Here is a 24,200-nt window from a genome sequence, read left to right as displayed (position 1 = left end):
GTCATTTACTAACCTTTGTGTTTTTTTTTTCTTTTTCGACAGGGATTGTTGATTTGAAAAAGTGTTAATCGCCCCCCCTTGCAAAGCTACCTGCCTAGAGCTGTGATAATTTGCAAGAAAAAGAGAAAGAAAGAACGTTTTAAGGAAAAACATGGATAATTATACAATGTCTTTGGAAACGCATGTATATAATGAAACTGGGGTCAATCAAACACTAGGAAACATGCCCCAAAATGCCCTAGAGGTACAGGTGGTTACCATTTTTCTTGTCCTTTTAATCTGCGGAGTGGGTATTGCCGGGAACATAATGGTAGTTTTAGTTGTGTTGAGGACCAAGCACATGATGACTCCGACAAACTGTTACTTGGTCAGCTTGGCCATCGCTGACCTGATAGTACTGCTGGCCGCTGGACTTCCCAACATCTCAGAAGTTGTTGCATCTTGGGTCTTCGGCTACGTTGGTTGCCTCTGCATAACTTATCTTCAGTACCTGGGGATCAATATCTCAGCTTGTTCGATCACGGCATTCACCGTCGAGAGGTACATAGCCATCTGCCACTCCATTAAAGCCCAGTTCATCTGCACCGTTTCGAGAGCCAAGAAGATCATCACCTTCGTGTGGATGTTCACCTCCATGTACTGCGTCATGTGGTTCTTCCTGGTGGACACCAAGGAAGTGAAGTTCGCTGATGGCGTCCAGGTCAACTGTGGTTACAGAGTATCTAGAAACTTGTACACCCCCATCTATTTCCTGGACTTCACCATCTTCTACGTGATTCCTCTGGTCCTCGCAACTGTTTTGTACGGACTGATCGCGAGGATATTATTTATGAATCCGCTTCCATCCAACCCCCAGGATCTTAGCCGGATGAGCTCTAAACATCATGGGAAACCCTACAACTCCATAAAACTTTCATGTAAGGGGAACAAGAACACCGTGAGTTCACGGAAGCAGGTGAGTATCTTCATTCACGAGAGTGAGTCCATTCAATTTATCAATAGACGGAGGGATCAGTTAGTTAGTTAGGGTGGCAGTGAAGTGGAACAGCCTCCCAGTGGTTGAGGTCAATTCAGGCATATGGCTCCTGAAGACGAGACCAACGACTGGTTGAGGTTTGAGTCTTTACAGCAGGAATACCGGGCAGATTCTATATTTCTAGGAAAGGTATCTGCTCTTTTCACGGAGGAATCCTCTTGGGTAATGGAGGCAGAAAAAGCAAACAATCTGATGTTGAAGGGTAGATTGATTTCTAAGAAAAACATACAATACGAATTAGTCAGCTGCTCGATACTAAACGGTGTATTGCGGTGTGCTTTTAAGTTGTTTTTCTTTTTTTATTATTATTTTGTTAACCCCTGCTGATCTGGAGCCTCAGGTTGTCGGTTGTCTACCCTTTGTTCCAAACCAATACTGTCAATAAAGTAACTCCCCAACGCGATTGAGTAAGGGAAAATAAAAAAAAAAGTGCAATTTATAAATAATGATTCTGACACAAACTTTGAAAAGTGGCCTTATCACCACAGCAACCGGTAAAATGTTCCTGCTGAATCGAGCATTCCATTGGTTGCTATGGGCATAAGCTTGACCATTGTCAATATTTTACACATAACCCCTTTTGATTCAAAAAGGGTGTAGATATATGGCGTATGATCCCAGCAGAGGTGGTAAAAGCAAGGCAGATGAAGAAAAGTCACAATGGTTCTAATGTTAGGACATTAATCATTGCCACGGATGCCCAGATTCTTCCCAGCACACAATATATTTTCTGCTTCATTAGCGACGCTATGCGGGGAGTCTGCGTCCGCGCCGTTATGTTTTATGGATGCCCTGTTATGTTAAGAAATGTCAGCTCTGATTTATTTGCCATTCAAGTAAAAATGTCATTTTGTTTACAATCGGTGAAGGACCGAATTCAGGTCCAGATGATTCTTCCTGATACGGAATTCTTCAAAGCGGCCAGTGTCTCGCGCGGCTCACTGGTATTTAGAAGGTTAAAGAAGCATGTTAAGGGTTAAGCTGAATTTTTTGGGATTAAATAGTGTAAACATTTCTTTAATACCAGTCTAGCATGATCACAAAATAATATTTCATCAAATACTCACTCATGGTTTTTTTTACTAATTTTTAAATTGATTTCACTTAGATCACTATTTAAATATTTACTTTAAAAAACCTTAAATGACTTAATACTATGGTAGATTCAAAACTGCAGAATTAATATAAAATTGTTAAAGGGACAGTTTAATGCCTCCCCCCCGCAGAATGTATATTAAATTACGAGTTCTCTCTTTTTTTTAACATTTTAAAAAATGCATATTAAAGTAGTCCTCCGGGGGACGACAATTCTTGCCACTGATTGGCTGCTTGAAGCCACTAAGAAGAGGCAGGAAACCACCTCCTTTGGAAGGGAGCACTTCCTGTGCGTACCAATGGGGGGGTCTTGACTCAGACCTCCCCTAGTGTTTGATGGAGCCAGAGCAGTATGGCGGTAAGTATATCCCCCATCAGTCCATGTATTCGGCCGAACGCGTCTCCTGCCCAATTGTATATGGGGCGATTCTTGTAAGGGGGGCAATACAACTATTTAAAGGAACCACGCAGCTATAATATACGTACTTATAATGGCTGGAGCGACACAGCACTGGTTCTACTAATGATCTGTAGTGTTATAAACTGTGCAGAGGGCACCACTTGGATGCAATGTCACAAAAGTCCCTCTTGGTGGAATGGTCAGGTGTCCCAATATTTTTGTCCATATAGTGTAACTCTACCAATAATTAGACGTAAACAGACGACAAGAACACCTTCCCAAAAGCCGCCGTTCATCGTTTCATGTATAAACACACTTCCAGGTGGTGTATAACGAGAAGACGTTTAATAAGCTCATTATATCGCTTGAGACAGCAGAAGATAAGATGAATCCCTTCCACATCCCACGCTATCTGTACGAGAGCCTCTGACCTTATCAGCTGTTACTCCGCTGGGTTTAATGTATTCAGGGAATCCAAAGCAAACACGACATTTAAGATACGAAGACGTTAGGAACTGTTACTTATTCATTAAAGGCTTGCCTTTCCAGTACCGGTTTCTCATAAAACGGATACTATAAATGAAAACTATGACATAGTGGGTATAACAGAGACATGGTTGGATGATAGCTATGACTGGGCGGTTAACATACAGGGTTATAGTCTATTCAGGAAGGATCGAAAAAAACGAAAAGGGGGAGGAGTTTGCCTTTATGTAAAGTCCAGCCTAAAGGCCACACTGCGGGAGAATATATGTGAGGGAAATGATAATGTGGAGTCATTATGGGTAGAAATATATGGAAAGAAAAATAATAAAATACTGATCGGGGTTTGCTATAAGCCACCAAATAGAATGGAAGCAGCAGAAGATCAATTATTAAAGCAAATAAACAAGGCAGCAAATCACAATGAGGTGGTTATTATGGGGGACTTTAACTATCCCGACATAAACTGGGACACAGAGACCTGTGAATCTCATAAAGGAAACCGGTTTCTGACTATAAGTAAGGATAATTATCTGTCCCAAATGGTACAGGACCCGACCAGAGGGGGCGCCCTACTGGACTTAATATTAACCAACAGACCTGACAGAGTAACTAATGTGCAGGTCAGGGGGCATCTAGGAAATAGTGATCACAATATGATACATTATAACCAGTGGCGTCTCCAGGTTTCATATTTAGGGGGGGCACATGGGGGGCCAGGGACCAAAGTAGGGGGGCCAATTATAAAACGGTACATATACACTATATATATATATATATATATATATATATATATATATATATATATATACACACACACACACGTTAGACGTGCATTTTTAACTACATAATATGCACTTATCTCTTTGAAGTAAAGACCGTGATTAAAATATGATTTCAAAATAACAGCTAAAGTGACAGTTATCTTTCATTATTTAATATTAGCCCCTGCTGACAATATATATAAATATTAGACCCTGCTGCAGATATATAGAAATATTACATCCTGCTTCCGATATATATTAATATTAACCCCTGCTGCGGATATATATTAATATTAGCCCCTGCTGCGGATACATACTTATATTATACCCTGCTGCCGATATACATAGAAATTATACCCTGCTGCCAACATATATTAATATTAGCCCCTACTGCCGATATATAGTATTAGTCCCTGCAGCCAATATATATAAATATTAGCCCCTGCAGCCAATATTTATTGATAATAGGCCCTGCAGCCAATATATATTAATATTAGCCCCTGTTGCCGATATATATAAACATTAGTCCCAGCTTCCGATATATATTAATATTAGCCCCTGCAGCCAATATATTTGCCACACTGACTGCAGATCAGGGGAAGACAGTGAGAGTCAGTGCAGTGTTCCCTCCTTCTGACTGCACCGTGACATTGAGAGGTCCTCTCCCCTGTAATCATCCCCAGAGTCCCTTTGTCCCCTCATTCACTAAACCATAGCGCTCTTTTACTTACACCCTGTAGTTCAGGTATAGATCAAATAAACAACACATGGAAACAGCACATGCAACTGAATGAGATTTAAAAAAAACTTGTATTTGCAGGTATACATAAATAATGTATGGAAACATAGCATTGCAGGTATAAACCAACAGAACACACAAACCCAGCATTGCAGGTATAGATCAACTGGAAATCACATGAACACTCAGCACTGAAGGTTTAGATCAAATAATCAACACATGGAAACAGCACTCCAGGTATTGATCAACTGAATAAGACATGCAAATCCTATATTTGCAGGTAAACATTAATAATGTATGGAAATATAGCCGATACAGATGAACAGAATGACACAAAACCCAGCTTTGCAGATATAAATCAATTGGAAATTACATATAAACTCTGCATTAAAGGTATAGATAAAACCCCCTAAATTACAGGCATAGATCACTGGTCACACACCCCAAAGCCAACCCTGGTGTCCACACTGCCCACATAGAACCTGACCAGCACCTAAGTTACACATTATGTCAACTTTGTCCCCAAACAGCTGAACGTACACCGTTTTTGTCCCATAAAGACCTCTCCCTCCCAATCTATCCTATCTACCCCCTCTCCCTCCCAATCTATCCTATCTACCCCCTCTCCCTCCCTATCTACCACAACTGCCTCTCTATCTACCACATCTGCCTCCCAATCTATCCTATGTACCCCCCTCTCCCTCCCAATCTATCCTATGTACCCCCCTCTCCCTCCCAATCTATCCTATGTACCCCCTCTCCCTCCCAATCTATCCTATCTACCCCCTCTCCCTCCCAATCAATCCTAACTATCCCCTCTCCCTCCCAATGTATCCCATCCACCCCCATCTCCCTCCCAATCTACCCCCTCTCCCTCCCAATCTATCCTATCTACCCCCTCTCCCTCCCAATCTATCCTTATCTACCCCTTCTCACTTCTTATCTACCTCTTCTGACTCTCTAACCCCCTCCTAACTTTCTAACCCCCCCTTTGAAGTTCACTTACCTTGGGCTTGTCCAACCGAGGTAACGAGGTCTCTGTATCCCTGGTTCTGCCGGCTTCACTGCTGGGCGCCGGATATGACGACATATACCGGCGCTCGGCTTGAAATGCCGGCACTGCGAACCAGGAAGAGGCCTCGCGGTCGCGGAGAAGAGTGAGAGGCGCCGAACGGTTGCTGAGAACTTATTCCTCAGCAACCGCTCGGCGCCTCTCACTCTCTCCTCCGGGTCTATTAAAAAAAAAAAAAAAGCCGGCGTTTCAATTGGGGGGGCACACCGGGGGGCACAGCATGATGTAGGGGGGGCCATGGCCCCCTCTGGCCCCCCCCTGCCGACGCCACTGATTATAACTTGTCCTTCAATAAGGGAACTCTTAGAGGAGCCACAAGAACCATGAACTTTAGGAAGGCAAAGTTTGATCAACTAAGAGAAGCCCTTAACACTGTAACTTGGGAAAATGTCCTCAAAAACAAGAGTACAGACACTCAATGGGAGATTTTTAAGGATATCTTAAATTCTCACTGTGAAAGGTACATACCGTATGGGAATAAAAGAGTCAGGAACAAGAGAAAACCAATGTGGATAAATAAAAATGTAAAGGGGGTAATAAATGGCAAAAAAAAGGCATTTAAGCTACTAAAACAGGAAGGCAGTGAGGAAGCACTAAAAAGCTATCGGGAAAAAAATAAAATATGTAAAAATCAGATAAAAGCAGCAAAAGTGGAGACAGAAAGACTCATTGCCAAAGAGAGTAAGACAAACCCCAAAATGTTCTTTAACTATATAAATAGTAAAAAGGTTAAAAATGAAAGCGTTGGCCCCTTAAAAAGTAATGAGGGAGAAGTTATAGACGGGGATCAGGAAAAAGCTAATCTATTGAATATATTCTTCTCTGCTGTATTCACAGAGGAAAATGAAATGCCAGGTAATATACAGCAGGATGAGATAAATGCCCCAGTACATGTCGCCTGTCTAACGCAGGAAGAAGTGCAGTGCCGCCTAAAAAAAATCAAAATAGACAAATCACCAGGTCCAGATGGCATTCACCCCCGCGTTCTAAGGGAGTTAAGTAATGTAATAGACAGACCCCTATTTCTAATATTCAAGGACTCTATAGTGACAGGGTCTGTTCCCCAGGACTGGCGCATAGCAAATGTTGTGCCAATATTCAAAAAGGGGACAAAAAGTGACCCGGGGAATTATAGGCCTGTTAGTTTAACTTCTGTTGTGTGTAAACTGTTTGAGGGTTTCCTAAGAGATGCTATTTTGGAGTATCTCAATGAAAATAAGTGTATGACTCCATATCAGCATGGGTTTACAAGGGATCGGTCCTGTCAAACTAACCTGATCAGCTTTTATGAGGAGGTGAGCTCAAGACTGGATCGGGGTGAATCGCTGGATGTCGTATATCTTGATTTTTCCAAAGCATTTGATACGGTGCCACATAAAAGGCTGGTACATAAAATGAGAATGCTTGGGCTGGGGGAGAATGTGTGTATGTGGGTAAGTAACTGGCTCAGTGATAGGAAACAGAGGGTGGTTATTAATGGTACATACTCTGAGTGGGTTACTGTTGCTAGTGGGGTACCACAGGGGTCAGTTTTGGGTCCTATTCTTTTTAATATATTTATTAATGACCTTGTAGAGGGATTGTATAGTAAAGTATCAATCTTTGCAGACGATACTAAGCTCTGTAACGTGGTTAACACAATAGAGGACAGTGCACAATTACAAATGGATCTGCATAGGTTGGAGGCTTGGGCTGGGATGTGGCAGATGAGGTTCAACACAGATAAATGTAAGGTTATGCACATGGGGAAGAAAAATCCAGGCTGGGAATATGTATTAAATGGGAAAACACTGGGGACGACTGACATGGAAAAGGACTTAGGAGTTTTAGTTAACAGTAAATTTACCTGTAGCGACCAGTGTCAGGCAGCTGCTGCTAAGGCAAATAAAATCATGGGGTGCATCAAAAGGGGCATAGATGCCCACGACAAGGAAATAATTCTACCACTGTACAAGTCACTAGTCAGACCACACATGGAATACTGTGTACAGTACTGGGCACCAGTGTACAAGAAAGATATAGTTGAGCTGGAGAGGGTTCAAAGACGGGCAACCAGAGTAATAAGGGGAATGGGAGGACTACAGTACCCAGAAAGATTATCAGAATTAGGGTTATTTAGTTTGGAAAAAAGACGGCTTAGGGGGGGATTTAATAACTATGTATAAATATATAAGGGGACAGTACAGAGATCACTCCCAGGACCTATTTATACCCAGGACTGTATCTATAACAAGGGGACATCCTCTACGGCTGGAGGAAAGAAGGTTTCTACACCAGCACAGACGGGGGATCTTTACAGTAAGAGCGGTGAGATTATGGAACTCTCTGCCAGAGGAAGTGGTTATGGCAAACTCAATAAAAGAGTTCAAAAGGAGCCTGGACGTGTTTCTTGAAAGCAATAATATTACAAGTTATGGATATTAGATTAATAGGGACAGAACGTTGATCCAGGGATTTATTCTGATTGCCATATTTGGAGTCGGGAAGGAATTTTCCCCCTGGTATGGGGCAATTGGCATCTGCTTCATAAGGGTTTTTTTGCCTTCCTCTGGATCAACACAGTAGGGACACAATATGTATATAGGTTGAACTTGATGGACTTTGGTCTTTTTTCAACCTTATGAACTATGTTACTATGTTAAATATAAACCAATGTTAATGGTTTACATATATCTATATAATGGATACTCCAGGGGTTTATTTACCTATCGCAGGGCAGCGCCACCGGCCCCCTCTTTGTCGCTGCACTTCCTGTTGGGCGCTGGGAAATGACATCATATGCTGGTGCTCTACCTTTTAAGGCCTGTTTGGCCTGGTTCAGAATCCGCCACTGGGGAGCAGCAATGATAACTTCCTGTCCACAGGATCTTCACAATTATCTGTCCATTAAGTCCCCCCCCACATTGCTTAATTCTGGGTTCCCATGGGACCCGGAAGCCTTTGTAACGGGAGAAATGATCGGGACAGGAAGTTAATTGATGGGTTATTCTTCCCCTTTTTGTTCCCAAATGTAAACTTCCACAAGCAAAAATATTCCTTTAAACTTAAAGATGGTTAAAAAGAAACTCCAACCGTTATATTCACTACAATATGGCCCCTTTAATATTTCAGGGTGTCCCTCCACTTTACAAATGGGGTGGAGTCTTCAGAATATCCCCATATCTATTTGCCCCTTTTTATACCCCCGGGTTATTTCCTCTGGAATATACTTACCACCAGTCAGCTCCTGGCTCCGCAAACGCTGCATTATGGCCTCTGTTCGGACCCCTGTGTCCCTTCGCGGAAGGCGCTGCCATTGATGTCAATGAAAGAGCTTTCCTGCCACTGATTGGCTGCTTCAATCAGCCAATCAGTTACAAGAATTGTCGGACCACGTTTTTGTACACATAAAATAATTGAATACACATTCTTCTTTACTGTCTTCTCAAACTGTCCATTTAAGATGGCTGTTCCCATTATATATGACTGAGGCGGGTTTCTTATATAATATATAATATTCATTTTCTGACTATATCGCCAAACACGCAGGTGGAGGTAAAGCTTTGAGAATTATACCTGCGCCTAAAGCGTTACTTAAGAGACATAGATAATTGTGACATCCATCAGAGGCTGATCGCCATTCAGTTAATGGAGTTCGGAGATCGTTAGTACGTAATCAGGAAATTCCATACGCTCAAATTGATTATTAACTCTTCATTTGATCTCTTTTAAATGTCGATGAATCCACAAATACCATTACCATACCATGCGCTGAAAATATTCACCGGCAATTCCCCATTTACTGTAAATAATCAAAAGGGTCACATGTTAAAACTCTGATAATCGAATAGCGTGTGTGACGTGTGCGGCGTGTGGTTAATAAGATTGGAAGGTCATCATGATGATCGGTAACCCTTTTCTGACCCGGCTTAGATATGATATAGACTCCAAGAGCCTGGGTCGATATTAGATGATCTCATCATGACCTCATGGGATTAGGCTTGGAGCAGCATCACAAAGGGAGAAGAATAAATGTTTCTACTATAAAAAAAATGACTGCTTGTAGATATTAGAGCAGCTCTGTCATGTTTCCCAAACTTTATATTTTACATAGGCCATAATCTACAACTACAGAGTGAAAGGCTTAGATGGAATGTATGAGTGTAGTAGATAATGGGAACACCCTCCTGGCAAAAGTGGTAGAGGCTTTAAGTCTTTAACAGTAGTTATTCAAATGATACAGAACTATTTTCTCCAGAATTATCTGAAGTTAGAATTTCAATATTCTGTTTTTGTAAGATAATATTTAGTTCACATAAGGCTTGCTGTCAATGATAATAATAATCATAATAACAGTAATAATAATGGCAGTAATAATAAAAATAATAATAATATTTTCAGATAATAAATAATAAAAGTGTGTTGCACTAGCTAAAACAGATGGAAGGACTCTATGAAACAAAGTTTTGAGAAAATATACATGATATATACAGAGATTTTTCTTAGAAACATCGAATTTGCCGGCAGATCTGACCCATCCGGACCCGTCAAGTCGCCTGTTTTCCTACTGAAAAGTTTCAAATCCTAACCAGTTCTTGGTCTTAGAATCAGGAGTCATATGCCTTTGCTACTTCTACTGAGAGTCTGTTCTACTTATCTACCACACTCTCAGTAAAGTAAACCTTCCCTACATTCCATCTGAGCCTCGGACTCTAGTTTTAGATTATAGCCTCTGGTTCTAACCTTTCTCCTGTTCCTCAAACAGGTTTCCCTTACTTTTTGGGTGATGGGACTCCATTAATTTCGAGAATTAACCACAAGCGGTTGTAGCTGAGGATCGCTACTCAACCTCAAGTTGGCAAATAAGTGTCTCTTCCCTTTCATTGACCCTCCAGTGCTCAAACCAGAGCAATACTTGAGACCTTGTCCCTGTCTTGAGTCGCATTGTGTAATTGAAAGCCATCAAAATAACATAGTGTTTTAATTTGATAGGGGAGCTTTGGGTAATTTAATGCTCAGCTCCTGCATACCAAATTTAATTTCACTTTGACATTTTTCTTTAGCAAGATAATAAAATTAATTGCTTTTGTAACAAAAATAGCCTGACGTACGTCAGCTCATTGAATGTAAATGTTTGTAAGCGATCCACGCGGATGCAGTAGGATAATGTCTTAATTATGTACTCTATAAGGCGGCGCATCATGATGCCAATGACCTATCATTCAGGAATTACAGGATCCGAATGCGTTTAAATTAAAAAATATATATATTAACCTCTTATTGGCAAAGCTCAAAATGCATTGTTTTCAATGGGTTTAGGGACCGCCCATTGTCCTTTTGGGGGTTAAACTTTTGAGTGTTCATTTTACGCAGGTGACAAAGCTTGGCGAAAGCTTTGTTTCTGTGAAGTACATTTGCTAAAAAAAGTGATATTTTTTTATGTTCTCGCCAAGTGAAAAGTGTTTCCGTTTTCTTTTTTTTCCTCTGTTTTGTGCTCAGTAAACCAGTGAGTTCCGCGAGAAAGCATTTTGTGTCATTCAGATATGTTTTTATTTTTGATGTTCAATAGATATTGTAGTGTGAGGGATGATGATTTTGCCAGTTACGGATAAAGACATGTAAATTCACATTGAGCTTTGCATGTCCTCACCTGTAACTCACAAAATGTATAGTCTCAGCCACTTACATTCCCTCTCAAACAACTTTCAGATTGGTTAGTCTGTGAGAATTTTTGTGAGAGCTTGCAACTGGAGTCAAGTCTGGTCACTCAAATTAACCCTTAACTTGACTGTCCACTTGACCTCTTTATGAAAAGATCCATCTATGTTTTTCATTTTTCTGCATTTCAACCCATAATAGGGGCAAAAGGAGAGGTCCCATGGTGTCTCAAGACAAAAAAAATATACAGTGGCCCTTAATTTGTCTACCTATTGATTCTACTTTCTTAAGTGACACATGCTGTTTGTTGACGTGAGCTAAATGCCCAACCCAAACTATAACCTGTTAAGACAAGATGACTAAAAATTGTGTTTGATCTCTCCACAAATGCCTCCGAGTCCTAATGGGTTACTTGAATGAATCTTGAGGCGGGTTAATAAATTACTACCAATTATCACAAGTTTCTACTGTTCATGGAGCATAGACCTCCTCAATGCTGGCCAGTAGCCTAGGTAGAAAAAGTTCCTGTTGAAGGAAGTAGACTTTTGGTAGACCATTACCTAATTTCTCTAGAGGCCAAATAATAGGGAAGTAAAGCATATATAAAATACTCCAAAAACATTTATTTAGTTAGCAGCAATGTCTTGTGTTTATCATATTCATTGAAGGCCAGGTTCTCAAGTCAATTTCTGAGACTCTTACCTAGAACACCCCATTTTGTTAGCGTGGTCCTCCCAAGGTTACCATATGTTTTGCAATTCCCAACCTCTCCCTGTTTTCAAATAATTTATTTGAATGTTTAGAGTTTTCTGAGGCACCAATAGCTTGTACTCCTGGAGGTAAATCACATTCTGGAACTAGGGCCACACTGGTGATGACCTGGCACCTTAAGGCCAGTGGCTGCTCGGTAATGTAGGTGCAGCTGAGCATTTGCCCCAGTGTGCCAGATGGCCAGTCCAGGCCTGTTCCACATGATAAAACACTTGTTTCTACAAAACGCATCCTTATGTTTCAGGTCTTGCATATAATTTAAAAATCTAATAACCATTTCCTTCAAAATTTTACCTTTATTGAAACTTTTTTTTATATTAAGCCTAACGCAGGGTTACTCGTTAGTAAAGGTGAGAACTAATCCATTATCTGACAAGGTGGACGGGTCTTGTTTGTTCAGCTACATTGATTGAAACAAAAAGCCGAACATACCGTTTATACAATGAATCTTTTCTTTGCATTAATAATAGTTATATTCCTCAGCGAAGCCGTCGAAAACATGGCTTCTTTCATCGTTTTGTTTCTTGAAACCCGATGAAGAGATACTCCTGAATGCTCAGTGCCAAAAAATGCTAGGTAAACAAAGAACTGTTGAATATGCCGCAGCTGATATATTTTGATGTAACTGAATACAGGGAGGTTTGTCATTGTTAGCGAGAGAGCTTGGAGGAGAGAAGAGAGAGAGAGGAGACGTGATGGAAAAGGTTTAAATACTTAAAGGGATTTAACAAAGAAATTTACTTCAAAGGAGGAAAAATGTTACAACAAGAGGCCAGAATCTAACACTAGAGGGTCGGAGGCTTAGATGGAATATCAGGAAGATTTACTTTGCTCAGAGGGTGGTAGATAAGTGGGACAGCCTTCCAGCAGACATGTTGGAGGCTAATACAGTGAGGCGGTTTAAACATACATGGGATAGGCATATGGCTCCTGAATCTAAGACGAGACCAACGTCTTTATAGCAGGAAAAATGGTCAGACTAGACGGGGGCCGAACGGGGCTAATTTCTGCTGTCATATTGTACGATGGGTTTCTTGAATTTAATAGGCTATAAAATGGTTTTAGGCACCCTCACTACTTCCAAGACAAAACTCATTATTTTAAGCAGAGATCCCATATTTCCGTGATCAAACTTTGCACTCGGGACACAGAAACATTAGATGAAGGAGTCTTAAGTCGAAGTTGATACCGTATAGAGTAAGATAAATCTATTGGGTCACATAAGCTTCTGGGACCTCAGAGGTCTCTTATACAGAGCCTTTGTATCCACTTCTTTAAGTAACGTGTTTCTGGGCCAGGAAGAATTTCAAAGACCCTCGAAGCAGACTAGTTCTCGCTTTCTCACCCCAACAAGCTTTTGTTACCAAAACCCAAAGATTTGAAGGTAGGTTTGTGATTCACTCATGTCCCCCTCAGTACTGGGCTAAAAGACAAATGGGTAAAACACTATAGACACTAAAATATAGACAGAAAGGGTAATTAGAGACGTACAGAAGGCCAATAACTTTATGGACCAGAATATACATTTTAGGATTTTCAAATGCTATGAGTTTACATGTGGTTATGTATTATGTATACGTAGTCTAAATTCTGATTAAAATAAAAAAATGAAGGTACAGGAAAGATTCTATTTTTGAAAAAAGTACCGGTTATGATTTTTAGTAATTTTTTTCCTTCCAGACATTGTCTCAATGTGTATTCTGTAGGTAAAAATCTCCCTTCTCCGGGGTCACGGAGAGCAACATCATTAGCAAGAAACAGAAATGGGCTATAATTGGTTGATTATAACTAATGGAGAAATACTGAATGCAATACAGGCTTTCACATACAGCCCATGATACATATTAATCTGAAGAGATATTTTCTGCTTAATTCTGGGGAATTGGGTTGAGTCAGGGGTCCATTGTATGTAATATTCCAACAATAAGAGTCAATGGACCACAGAGAATTCAGTCTGTTGGCAAGATATCGTGTCTCCAAAGATTCCAGCCTTAATGTAATGTAAATGTGATGTAATGGTGTTTTACTTTATTTAGAGGATGGCAGATAAATGGATTAACCGCCCAGAAGGATATAACGGGCAGACTAGATGGGGCCAAACGGGTCTGATCTATGTTTCTATGTTTTCCAAATTGGTGACATTCAGGTTTGCAGAATTAACTATATAACTCACCATACTTTTCAGTTTCATAAAAACATATATATATATATGACATCAACTGAATCACAGCTAAAAGGTTTGGTTACGTCGAGTTTGACTTTTGGCATATTACTTTCTACTTAAGAAGCAATTATAAGCACTAGGGTTAGCACTCCCGGGCAGGGCTACCATCAGAGGGCTACGGCCAGTACCCATGAATGAGACCTCGGAAAGCAAGAAGCCCAGCCTGGGCCCTCATGACCCGGTACCCAGGACTTTGCCTTCATAGCCTGCTACCATGGAATGGATCCTTGCAAGCTTTGGTGCCCTGATGACCCCTTTCTGGAGGTTAGAGCCTAGTGGCCCCTTTCCAGACTTAGGCCCGATGGCGCCATTGAAAGCATTGGGCAGGGTGGCAGGAGGATCATTGGGTGGAACATGGCAAGAATGCCCTGGGGCACCAAGACTTCTGATGTCCTTACCTTTTATAAGTTCTAGAGACTTTTGCTTAATTCTAAAGGCATCTCTTTTAAATTAATTTAGGTTACAACTCCTATAAAATTCTAGAAAATATGGTTCTTTTACTTGTGACATATTATCTCACGCATCCTTAGTTTGTCCCAAACACCATGAGATTAATGGAGGAAACTGAAAATGACCGGGTATGAAATGAAGTGTGTAGCGGATCCGGATTTTATTAACCTGTCACAATTCAACACAAAACATCTCAAATCATCAGACATCACGGGATTTATTTTGTTTGATTTCGGAATCCGCTTTTTAAGCATGGCTCAAAACGTTTAATGTAGCGGAACAGCCCAATTTCTGATGGACGGTATAATTCTTCAGAAGTTAGATATTTCTCTCTATTAAAACTGTATCCCTGCACAGATTATATTGGAAAGAGCGTGTGGAAGCACCGTGAGCCCAAACTAATATCCACTTAAGGATTTAAACAGAAGAAGATCTTAAGAACTCAACAATGTTTGAGACTGCAAAACAACAAATTATACTAATTACCAGATAAAGAATGCCTAACAGTTAAATAGCCGATGTGTGCTTAACCAGCGAGGTTCGGAATAAACTTTGGCCCCTGAAGACCCCTGGAGATGATTCATTCTAGTCAAGAACATTATTAATAATAACCAAGATCTTAAACAGAAGCTTAAACAAAGGAGTGTATTTAGAATGTCAAACAAAAGTTCTGAATCAAATTCAAGAGATAGATGTCTACCTATCTGTCTATAAGTCTATCGCTTTGTCTTTCAGTATGTCATTAGTCTTTGGCCATTGTATTATCCTTATTGAATGCCCCCACGGCTAACTTTCTGATCAATAATATCCATTAAGACTCTTGAAGGTAAAGGACTCGGTGAAACATAATATAAACCAACAGATAATTTATATTGTTAACCAGCCAACTCATTAATAACAGGTACAATCTACCATTTTAATTTATAAACCACGCAGTCTCCAGCCTTTTATCTTATGAGACTTACCAATGAAAGAATAATTTCTAAAGCTGGTATAAAAAGGTATTCAAAATTGGGGTATTTTAAGGATTAACAGTTCATTTTTTTAATGTAATATTTTTTTAATGTAATATCTAATTTAATTTTTAATATAATTTTTTATATATATAATATATTTTTTAAAAAAATATATTTATTTTAAAAAAATAAAATTAAACATTTTTTTTTTATTATTATTTATTATTTTTATTTGTCGGATTTGTTACAAAATAATAGAACTCAGAATTTTGCCTGCTTCCATGGTAACTCCCATGGGAACAGAGATGTCTGCGAGAAAGTAAGTCCTGTGTTTCGCGTTAAAAACAACACAGCCCATGACATAAATGTCACAATGTAGGTGATGCAAACGCTACAGAAATTCAGCCAAGTAAATATTATTCTTGCCATGGGAGTGGAATTTTTCGAGAGAGAACAATTTGTTTGTGGCAGGGAATTGTCAGTAGCTTGTGAGCGTCAGAGGAAACTTTGATAGGCAAAGTCTTTTTTGGTTGCATTGAATTTTTAATTCCGGGACAGAAGGACGGGTGATAATGATCTCCAATGTTCTGCAAATTAACTAAAATCATACGTGAAAAGAAAAATGGGAAATTATTTAAGTAACTTAGAAGACTAGTAGAGGATGTGACAGCTGCAGTTTCATGTTGATAAATGTAAAATAATGAATTTGGGATATAAAATCCAAAGGCAGATTATAGCATTGGGGGCATTGTGCTGTAACAACAGAAGAAAGGGATTTGTGATTAATTATTTCCAAGGAAGTCGACTAAAATGGGGAATGGTTTGCAGGATATAAATGCATAGGTTTATGGCTATCCTGAATCTAAGATGAGACCAAACACTGATAAAGGTTTGAGTCTTTACATCTGGAAAAACAGGCAGACTAGACAGGCCGAATGGGTCTGATCTGCCATCAAATTCTATGGATCTTTGTGTAAAAAATAATATGAAGTCATTTGTGAGAGTTGGCTTATAGTATATATATATATATATATATATATATATATATATATATATATATGTAGCTGTAGGCCACGGAGACTTTTTTTTAAGTTCATTAAATAAATGTAAAAATGTTATCATCAATAGAAATTTCCTTCGACATTTTGGTTGGCATATTCTACCGATGGGATTTACCCTTTTTATGACATAGATACTACAGAAGCTGAACATCCTTTCCCTTTAATCCATTTCCATTAAGGCGCTAACTGCTTGGTACAAATTGCTAAGCCGCCATAGATAGATGACTTTTATAGCGCATATATTTCAAAGAACGACAGTTCATTTACTAAGGTACATAGCAATCTGCAACCAATTAAGAAAACAGAATTAAGATTACTTTTTTTTTTTATCAATCCTGCATATATTACGTGTTAACCCTATGCATGAGATAAACAGGTAAAGGACTCAGGAACAGGCATCATAAACCCTGATTTGAGATAAAAGTCTGTTCGTGGAAACAATATTTCTTTTGTTATTTCACCAAAATAAAAAAAGGTATAAAACGACATAAAACTAAGATTTCAGGACCTTAAAGGTGTGCTCTTAAGGTGAATTGGATACCATGTGAAAGAAAAAATATAGAAAAATATGTCAAATTCTATCAACTTTTGGTCTCCTCTGACGTACCAAAAGTTGATAAAATTTGACATATTTTTTCTATTTTTTCTCTTTCTTTCATTATTTTCCCAGTGTGATATATATATGATTTTTATATATATATATATATATATATATGAATATTTTTTATACTTCTGTCAAATTCTGTGTTTCTAATATTCCATCATGTGGCTGCATTCGTTGTTTTCCATGTTAATGTTAACTTTTTACAATGGCAAAAGCCTCATAGAATATGTTTTTTGAAGACTCGGAACCAATCTTCTACAAAATAACAGTTTCAGAAAACAATCCCGCAGGAATGTGCCGAAACAAGTGAACCCCTATCACATCTGAAGGATACATATGCATGAGGCTGCCGAGTGCAAAGCTCAACAATCTCTGCTTCAAACGAACATAATATCTACCCCCACATTTTATTTTCTCCAACATCCCAGAATGTTTCCTCGTTTTATAAAGAAGAACAATAATAATGAATGCTGCTTTTTGTATTCAAATTATATAGTTAGGTCAGCATGTTAATTTCAAAAAGAAATGGATTGCTTTTTTTATAAAAAAAAAAAGAATATTATAAATTATAAATTAAAGATTAAAGAAATGTATTGCTTGGAAGCAGCCATAGGAAGATGAAAAAAAATGGACAATCCTCCTTTATAGTCCAAAAAAAAAATCAGCGATCTGGGACTTCCTGTTGGTTCTGAGGACACTATGACATCATGCATTCAAGTCTTTGGACTTTGTTGCCCTTTATATGTAATAATACAGACGGTTAATCCAGCAATTGGTTGAAAAATGAAGTAATTTCAAAACTGTCCTTCTTTTAAAAACATTACTTTACATTTGATGTCTACTTCAGCAATTGCCTCTCCGACCACATGAAAAAAGACGGGTACATCCTTGTGACGTAATAAGTCTTATATATACGAAAAGAGCTAACACTCTTTTTTTAAGCAAATTAATGATTTTTCTTTTCTCTATTTATTCAAAAGTCATGCATGTGAATTGGGACAAAAAATGGCTGCCCAGAGGCAGAAATGAAATGATCCATGACGATGATGTCTTAAAACCAGATACTGGGCTAAAATACGGGCCCATTTGTTTTTATTTAGAAGTTTTTTATTACTACATGTCAAATGGGATTAGCGTAAACGCTTGCCCTCTTATGGGTCAATAAAAATGCATAGTGGATTATCTAAGAAATCTAAATATTGAGCCATCAGGGGTAGCGCCGAAGCTGTTCCACTCAGTCTCATTAAAAAAAAAGGATGTAAAACTTCCACGTAATCATTATTATACTCGTTACGTGCTTATAAAACCAACCCACGGCTGTCTGGCCATGTTCGATCATGCATCACGGGAGTCGTGTTAGAATTAAATGTGTGTCTGCAATGGCCAACACAGAAGCACTTTGTATTTCGTAAGGGACACCCTTGAGGTATTTTCACAGCCAAGCAGAGCAGGATTTCTCTCGTTACAGCCAAGTCACGTACAATTTTGTTCTCTGTTTCAATTCCAGCTACCCCTAACACGTATAAGCTTGCGCCGAGCCTCCGACTAAATTGGAAAGCTAAACAGCTGGCGTTAGCCATCGTCCGCTGTGAGCATCGCGCGGCTTAGGGAGACTTTCATGTGGATCCCACTGTGTGTTGATATTTGAAATTATTCACAATGTTACCAGGAAAGAACTTAATTACAGCTACTTTATTTTAGATAATGGCTGTAGCGGTGGAATAGCTGTTTCCAGTCTGGCATAGGAAGTTCTGCTTTCTTTTAGCATATGGGTAAAGTAGATGTCGGTTGGACGAATTACTATAATAAACGCAGCAGAGTTGGAAAAATACATAAAGGATGATTAATTTTGCTGTGCAATTGTTTGTTTTTGTGTATTTGCATCCATTATGAACAGATCCTATTGTGTGCCGGGTGACTGTATTGCGAAATGTTATAGCGTTCGGCTTTGAGGGATTTGGAGCAGTATGGAAGATGTTCAAAGGCACTTTAAGGCGTAGAGTAGCCTTAAATTTCCTTGGGTTCCTTACTGCGGAGCGCCTGGAGATGACATCATAGCCTGGCGCTCAAAGTCTCTAAGGTGCGCGGCGCCTATGGAGTCTATGGAGGCTGTGTTGGACTGGCATAGCCGCCAAAGTGTAAAGGGGCTGGTTGGGAGATCAGAGAGCCATTGAGGAACAGCACGGCGCAGCGGTAGACCAGCCAGAAATGGTGATCTGCCCCTGGGCTTTGTGGCAATGGGACTTCCACTCTCTGGACCTGCTGTCCTAGGACCTGGCAAGGAATGGAGCGGTCTTCGGACATAATTATTGCCATGTGTCTATTCTGTCTGCTCTTCTAAACCCAATAAAATATTTAGATGATATGTAATATCACTAATTGGTCTATGATTGAATATAAACGTATATAGCACGGAACATACTATGTTTATACAATAAAGGATAATTAAAGCATATCATTTCCATGCAAATGTTAGCATAAGAGTACAGAAATAATCACACCTCCACCCACGATATAGCAAATGAAATGTTTTTTGGGGAAGCCAAGCTATTTAAATCTTTCGTGCTGAGACGACTAAATGAAACAATTTGGAAAATGTCAAACAATCCAGAGAAAATACATATTTACGTTATCTGTTGTAAAAGCCACAGGGTCCTGATTTGAAATAGAGCAGCATTCAACAAAGCAGGCGTGAGCATTTCCCACCGAAAGAATAGAAGACGATGGTGAATGGAGTCTCTAGATCTATCCCGATACATCTGTGAAAAATAAAATCACCACGCACAATGGCTTTATATCAAATACGAGGAGAACCTGTCAAAATAGAAACTTTCTACTCAAAAAAGATTTTGTCAGCTGATTTGGACGCAGGCTTTAAATGCAACGTCTACAATTTATATTTCTGCAAGTATAATTTTACATGAGCGATAAGAAGGGTGGCTTAATAAATAAAAAAATGGACAATTAAGCATTTGTGAAGTCTAATTAAACGTAATTTACACGAATCGGCATTTTCTATTGGCAAGAATTAAAAAAATATGGTATGCAGGATATAGATAACGGTCTATAGGAAACAGAGATCCAAGGACAAGAAGATATTGTTCTAAACCCACACCATTTAAATGTTCAGGCATTTGCCCCCCCCACCCCCTAAGGGTCATTAGGGGGTGGGGGGGGCAAATGCCTGAACATTAAAATGCCACTGGTCACACCACAAAAAAAAAGAAAATAACGGAAAAAAAGAAACAATAAGAGAAAACCTAAATAAATAAATGAGCTAATTATAGAAGCGTCATGATGTCACTATGACATAGTGATCAGAGCAATGAGGAGACCATCGATCTATTTCGTCTTGCTATAATAGTACATGTCTGCGTATAAACTAACCGGTGTCTCTATGTTTAAAGAATTATTCTACTGAAAATATTGAGGTATCATTCATCATGGTCTCTTTATCCCCCTTACAGGTAACCAAGATGCTGGCTGTTGTTGTTATCTTGTTTGCCCTCCTGTGGATGCCGTATCGTACGCTTGTGGTGGTAAACTCTTTCATGGACCCTCCCTACCTGAACGTTTGGTTCTTGCTGTTCTGTAGAATGTGCATCTATCTTAACAGCGCCATCAACCCCATCATATACAACCTGATGTCCCAGAAGTTCCGAGCGGCCTTCAAAAACCTCTGCAAATGTGAGCAGAAAAGGACAGAGAAGGCGGCCAACTACAACGTCCCGGTGTACTACAGCGTGATGAAAGACAGTTCTCACGAAAGCCCGGATCATGACCTCACAGTCCAAGAGGATCTCAATGGATTCCCGTCCAAAAAAGTCAACTTTACAGAAAAATGCATAGATACCACCAGAACATATAGTGTTGCATGATACCTCTGACGCTGTCCTACGATGGGTATTTTAATTGTCAACGTAATGTATTCGAAATGGTGTTGTACAAATGTTTAAAAAAATATTGCCTGAATGGAGAGGGAATGTAAATAAGCAAAAATTCTTCTAAAGATCTTTAATATTTGCCAAATTTATACACTGTCTCGCTCTCCGATGTCTCTTTAACCCCTTAATGACAAAATGCATTGTTTTCAATGGGTTTAGGGACCGCCCACTGTCCTTAAGGGGTTAAATCTGCCGGCGCTATGGTAGGGATACATAGATTTCCAGTGACACCATTGTGAGTTTCGGGAAACGATACATCCACTTTTAACGTGAACCGTCGTTCGTTACTACAGTATTGTGAAAAACTTCTCAAAAAGTTCTTCTTTCAAGAGTCGATTCAGGAAGCTCTTTCTTCTATCTGTATAATATGTAAGAAAAACTTGAAGATACTTGTAAGACCTATAATATAATAATTTCTGGAAAAAATGGGTTAAATAAAAAAAAAAGTTGTTTTGGTAAAATTACTATAAAGAAGATTTTTACAAATAAAGGTCCATAGAAATTCCGACTACAAAGTTAAAGGAACAGAAAATGAAACATTTTGGGGTCTGTGTACCATTTGATCCTTAATTAATAGGCTTTTTTTTCTACCGTTGAATTAAAATTTACAAAGCTAATTTAAGGAGTCACTAATTTTTTTATTTAATGTTTGCTTCTTCAGTAGCAGCTAAGAAACAGCTCGGGGGGTTGTAGGGCAGAGTAAGTGATTTTTTTTAATTGATTTTTATTTTTTAATTGCACTTTACCTATAAAAAAATAAAAATTTATTGTGAAGGATAAACAAAGTGTGAGAAACAGTTTACATAACATTCATATAGTGAAACAAATTGATTTCATTCCTCATTTTAGAGCATTTTTACTATAGATGTATAGTTTGTAGAATGAAAAATGTAAGTTGTTTTTTTTTATATTTTTGTTATTAATATTCTAAAAATTGGGCAAATAAATGAATACATCTTTTTTTTTTTTGGAAATCAGATTTACCAATTATTTTAAATTAAAAAAAAAAAAAAAAAATCCTGAGTTTTTGCAGAACTTCATTAAGAAAATTGGGGCACATCTTTCAGAAGACATCGTTATCACCTACGTTTGGTTGCTTCTCTTTCCTTTTATTCTTTGTCGTAAGCACCCTTTTTTTTACTTATAAAAGTGAGATTGTTACACGGAGAAGATGGAGTGCAGAGCAGTTTGTCTGAAATGTCAGCCCTTGTGATAAATCTCCTCTGTGTAGTGCATTAATTCTAAGCCCGTCTTATGGTGAAATTGAATTCTGTGTCAAGGACCCAGACAAACTATTCCTACGTTTATTGTCCAAGCCCATTAGGAATGGACAGTTGGCTTCATCCATCTATCGCAGCCAGGTGTATATATTTCACTAGTACTAGAACGTTCTTTTGAACATATCTTTAGAACATATCTTCTGAATATATCTTCCAGGGACTCCATTGGAGCCGAGTTTAAGGGGCAGAAACGGCCATTGCATGGATTGACACAGCAATTGTGTTTGCTTCGTTGACTTAGATCTAAGCACCCTTACTGCTTGTTGGCTATTGAGGAACAACTGATTATTATTAGGCTCTAACATATTCCGCTATGTAATTTGTTGGCGCTTTATAAATAAAAGGTAATAATAATAATAATAATAAAACAACAGGATTTGAGGAACCTGCCCATGAGCTTCATGCCACTGTCATAACAAGTTCCTAGAAAGAATGGTGGGCTTATGAGGGCTTGTGAGCTTACATTCAAAAAGGAATTCTATGGATAGTTGATACGAAAGGGAAATGGACACATAGGCATAGTCCTAGCGTAGTCCTGTCTGTAGTGAGTATGGCATGGATTCCCAGGCGAGGGGACCATTATCACCAAAAAAGGAGAATAGTTTACCATCTCTGACTAATATTTGTATTTTTTAAAATTATTTGAAGGCATTTAGATCCATGGTGTCTGTAAACAATAAAACAAAGAAAAAAAATCATAATAAAACTAAAAGTATTTTTTTCGAAAACTTAAAGAAAGTGCCTATTGTTTAAAGCGGTTTTGACCATGCCAAGAATAAATCACTACATATTCGATGAGGGAAAAAGCCTCCTTAGCCTTGAAATTCTAAAATAAATTCTGCAGCTGCTTTGAGCTTTAAATCAGTTGAAAACTATTTTGTTTTACGTCAAACGCATTTTGTGTGGCCACCTTAACAATGGACCATAAATCAGCCAATGCATTAGAGTCCATTAGAGGGAACGGTAATTAATCCACGGATAATACATTTTGTTAACGATCATGGATAAAATGCATTTAGCTATAACCTAACATGTGTAACACTGCGTTGTAATGAGCCTTGCACAAATAATTACAATGAACGCAGTTGGATGCGTTCGAGGGAGAATTGCTTAAAGGGACACTCCAGTGACCCCAGACAGCCTCCTGAAAAAAGAATGCGTATTTATGTACCAAGAATTGTAATAGAATTCTTTAAATATGCCAAAAAAAAAATCCGTAGGGAGAAGCTGCAGGTGCAGAGCTACAGTAGAATGTCTTCTACATGGTCCACCATGTCCCTCCAATGATTGGCTGTCTGAACAGCCAATCAGTGCCAGGAAAGCACTCATATAAATCAACGGAAGCACTTTCTGTGTCGTCATATGGGGGGGGATCTAATTAGACCCCCACAGCCACTGTCACCAAGCCAGCGCCGGAGCTAGCTGGTAGAGAGTATACCATGTGTCACGAGATATGTGCGGACAAAAGCACCTCTTGCGGAACAAATAAATGGGGGATTGAGAAAGGGGCAGGTTAGCAATGGAGGGGGTTCATGAAGATTTTAAAGGAATTATTAAATGCATTAAAATTTATATGATGGCCCGAGTGTCCCTTTAACAGAGCTGACCCAAGGACTCTAGCACATTTTTCCCCAGTGCTTCTTAGTTTGATATTTTGGTCCTCGTTCCACTGACCATAAAATCT

General features: G+C 38.9%; 1 protein-coding gene across 1 annotated transcript; it reads left to right on the top strand.

Annotated features, from left to right (window-relative positions):
• The first annotated feature begins 151 nt into the window (after positions 1–151).
• Positions 152–21,170, top strand: LOC149280972 (thyrotropin-releasing hormone receptor-like). The gene is made up of 2 exons (XM_089499964.1): positions 152–955; positions 20,760–21,170. Exons 1-2 carry the CDS (start codon positions 152–154, stop codon positions 21,168–21,170), a joined length of 1,215 nt encoding a protein of 404 aa, XP_089356090.1.
• The last annotated feature ends 3,030 nt before the right edge of the window (positions 21,171–24,200 follow it).

This window comes from Sceloporus occidentalis, unplaced genomic scaffold (genome assembly GCF_023333645.1).
Source record: "Sceloporus occidentalis isolate IW3139 unplaced genomic scaffold, rSceOcc1.0.p SCAF_143, whole genome shotgun sequence".
Taxonomy (NCBI): domain Eukaryota; kingdom Metazoa; phylum Chordata; class Lepidosauria; order Squamata; family Phrynosomatidae; genus Sceloporus; species Sceloporus occidentalis.
Note: the sequence above shows the minus strand (reverse complement) of the source record. Positions and strands in the feature narration are given on the sequence as shown.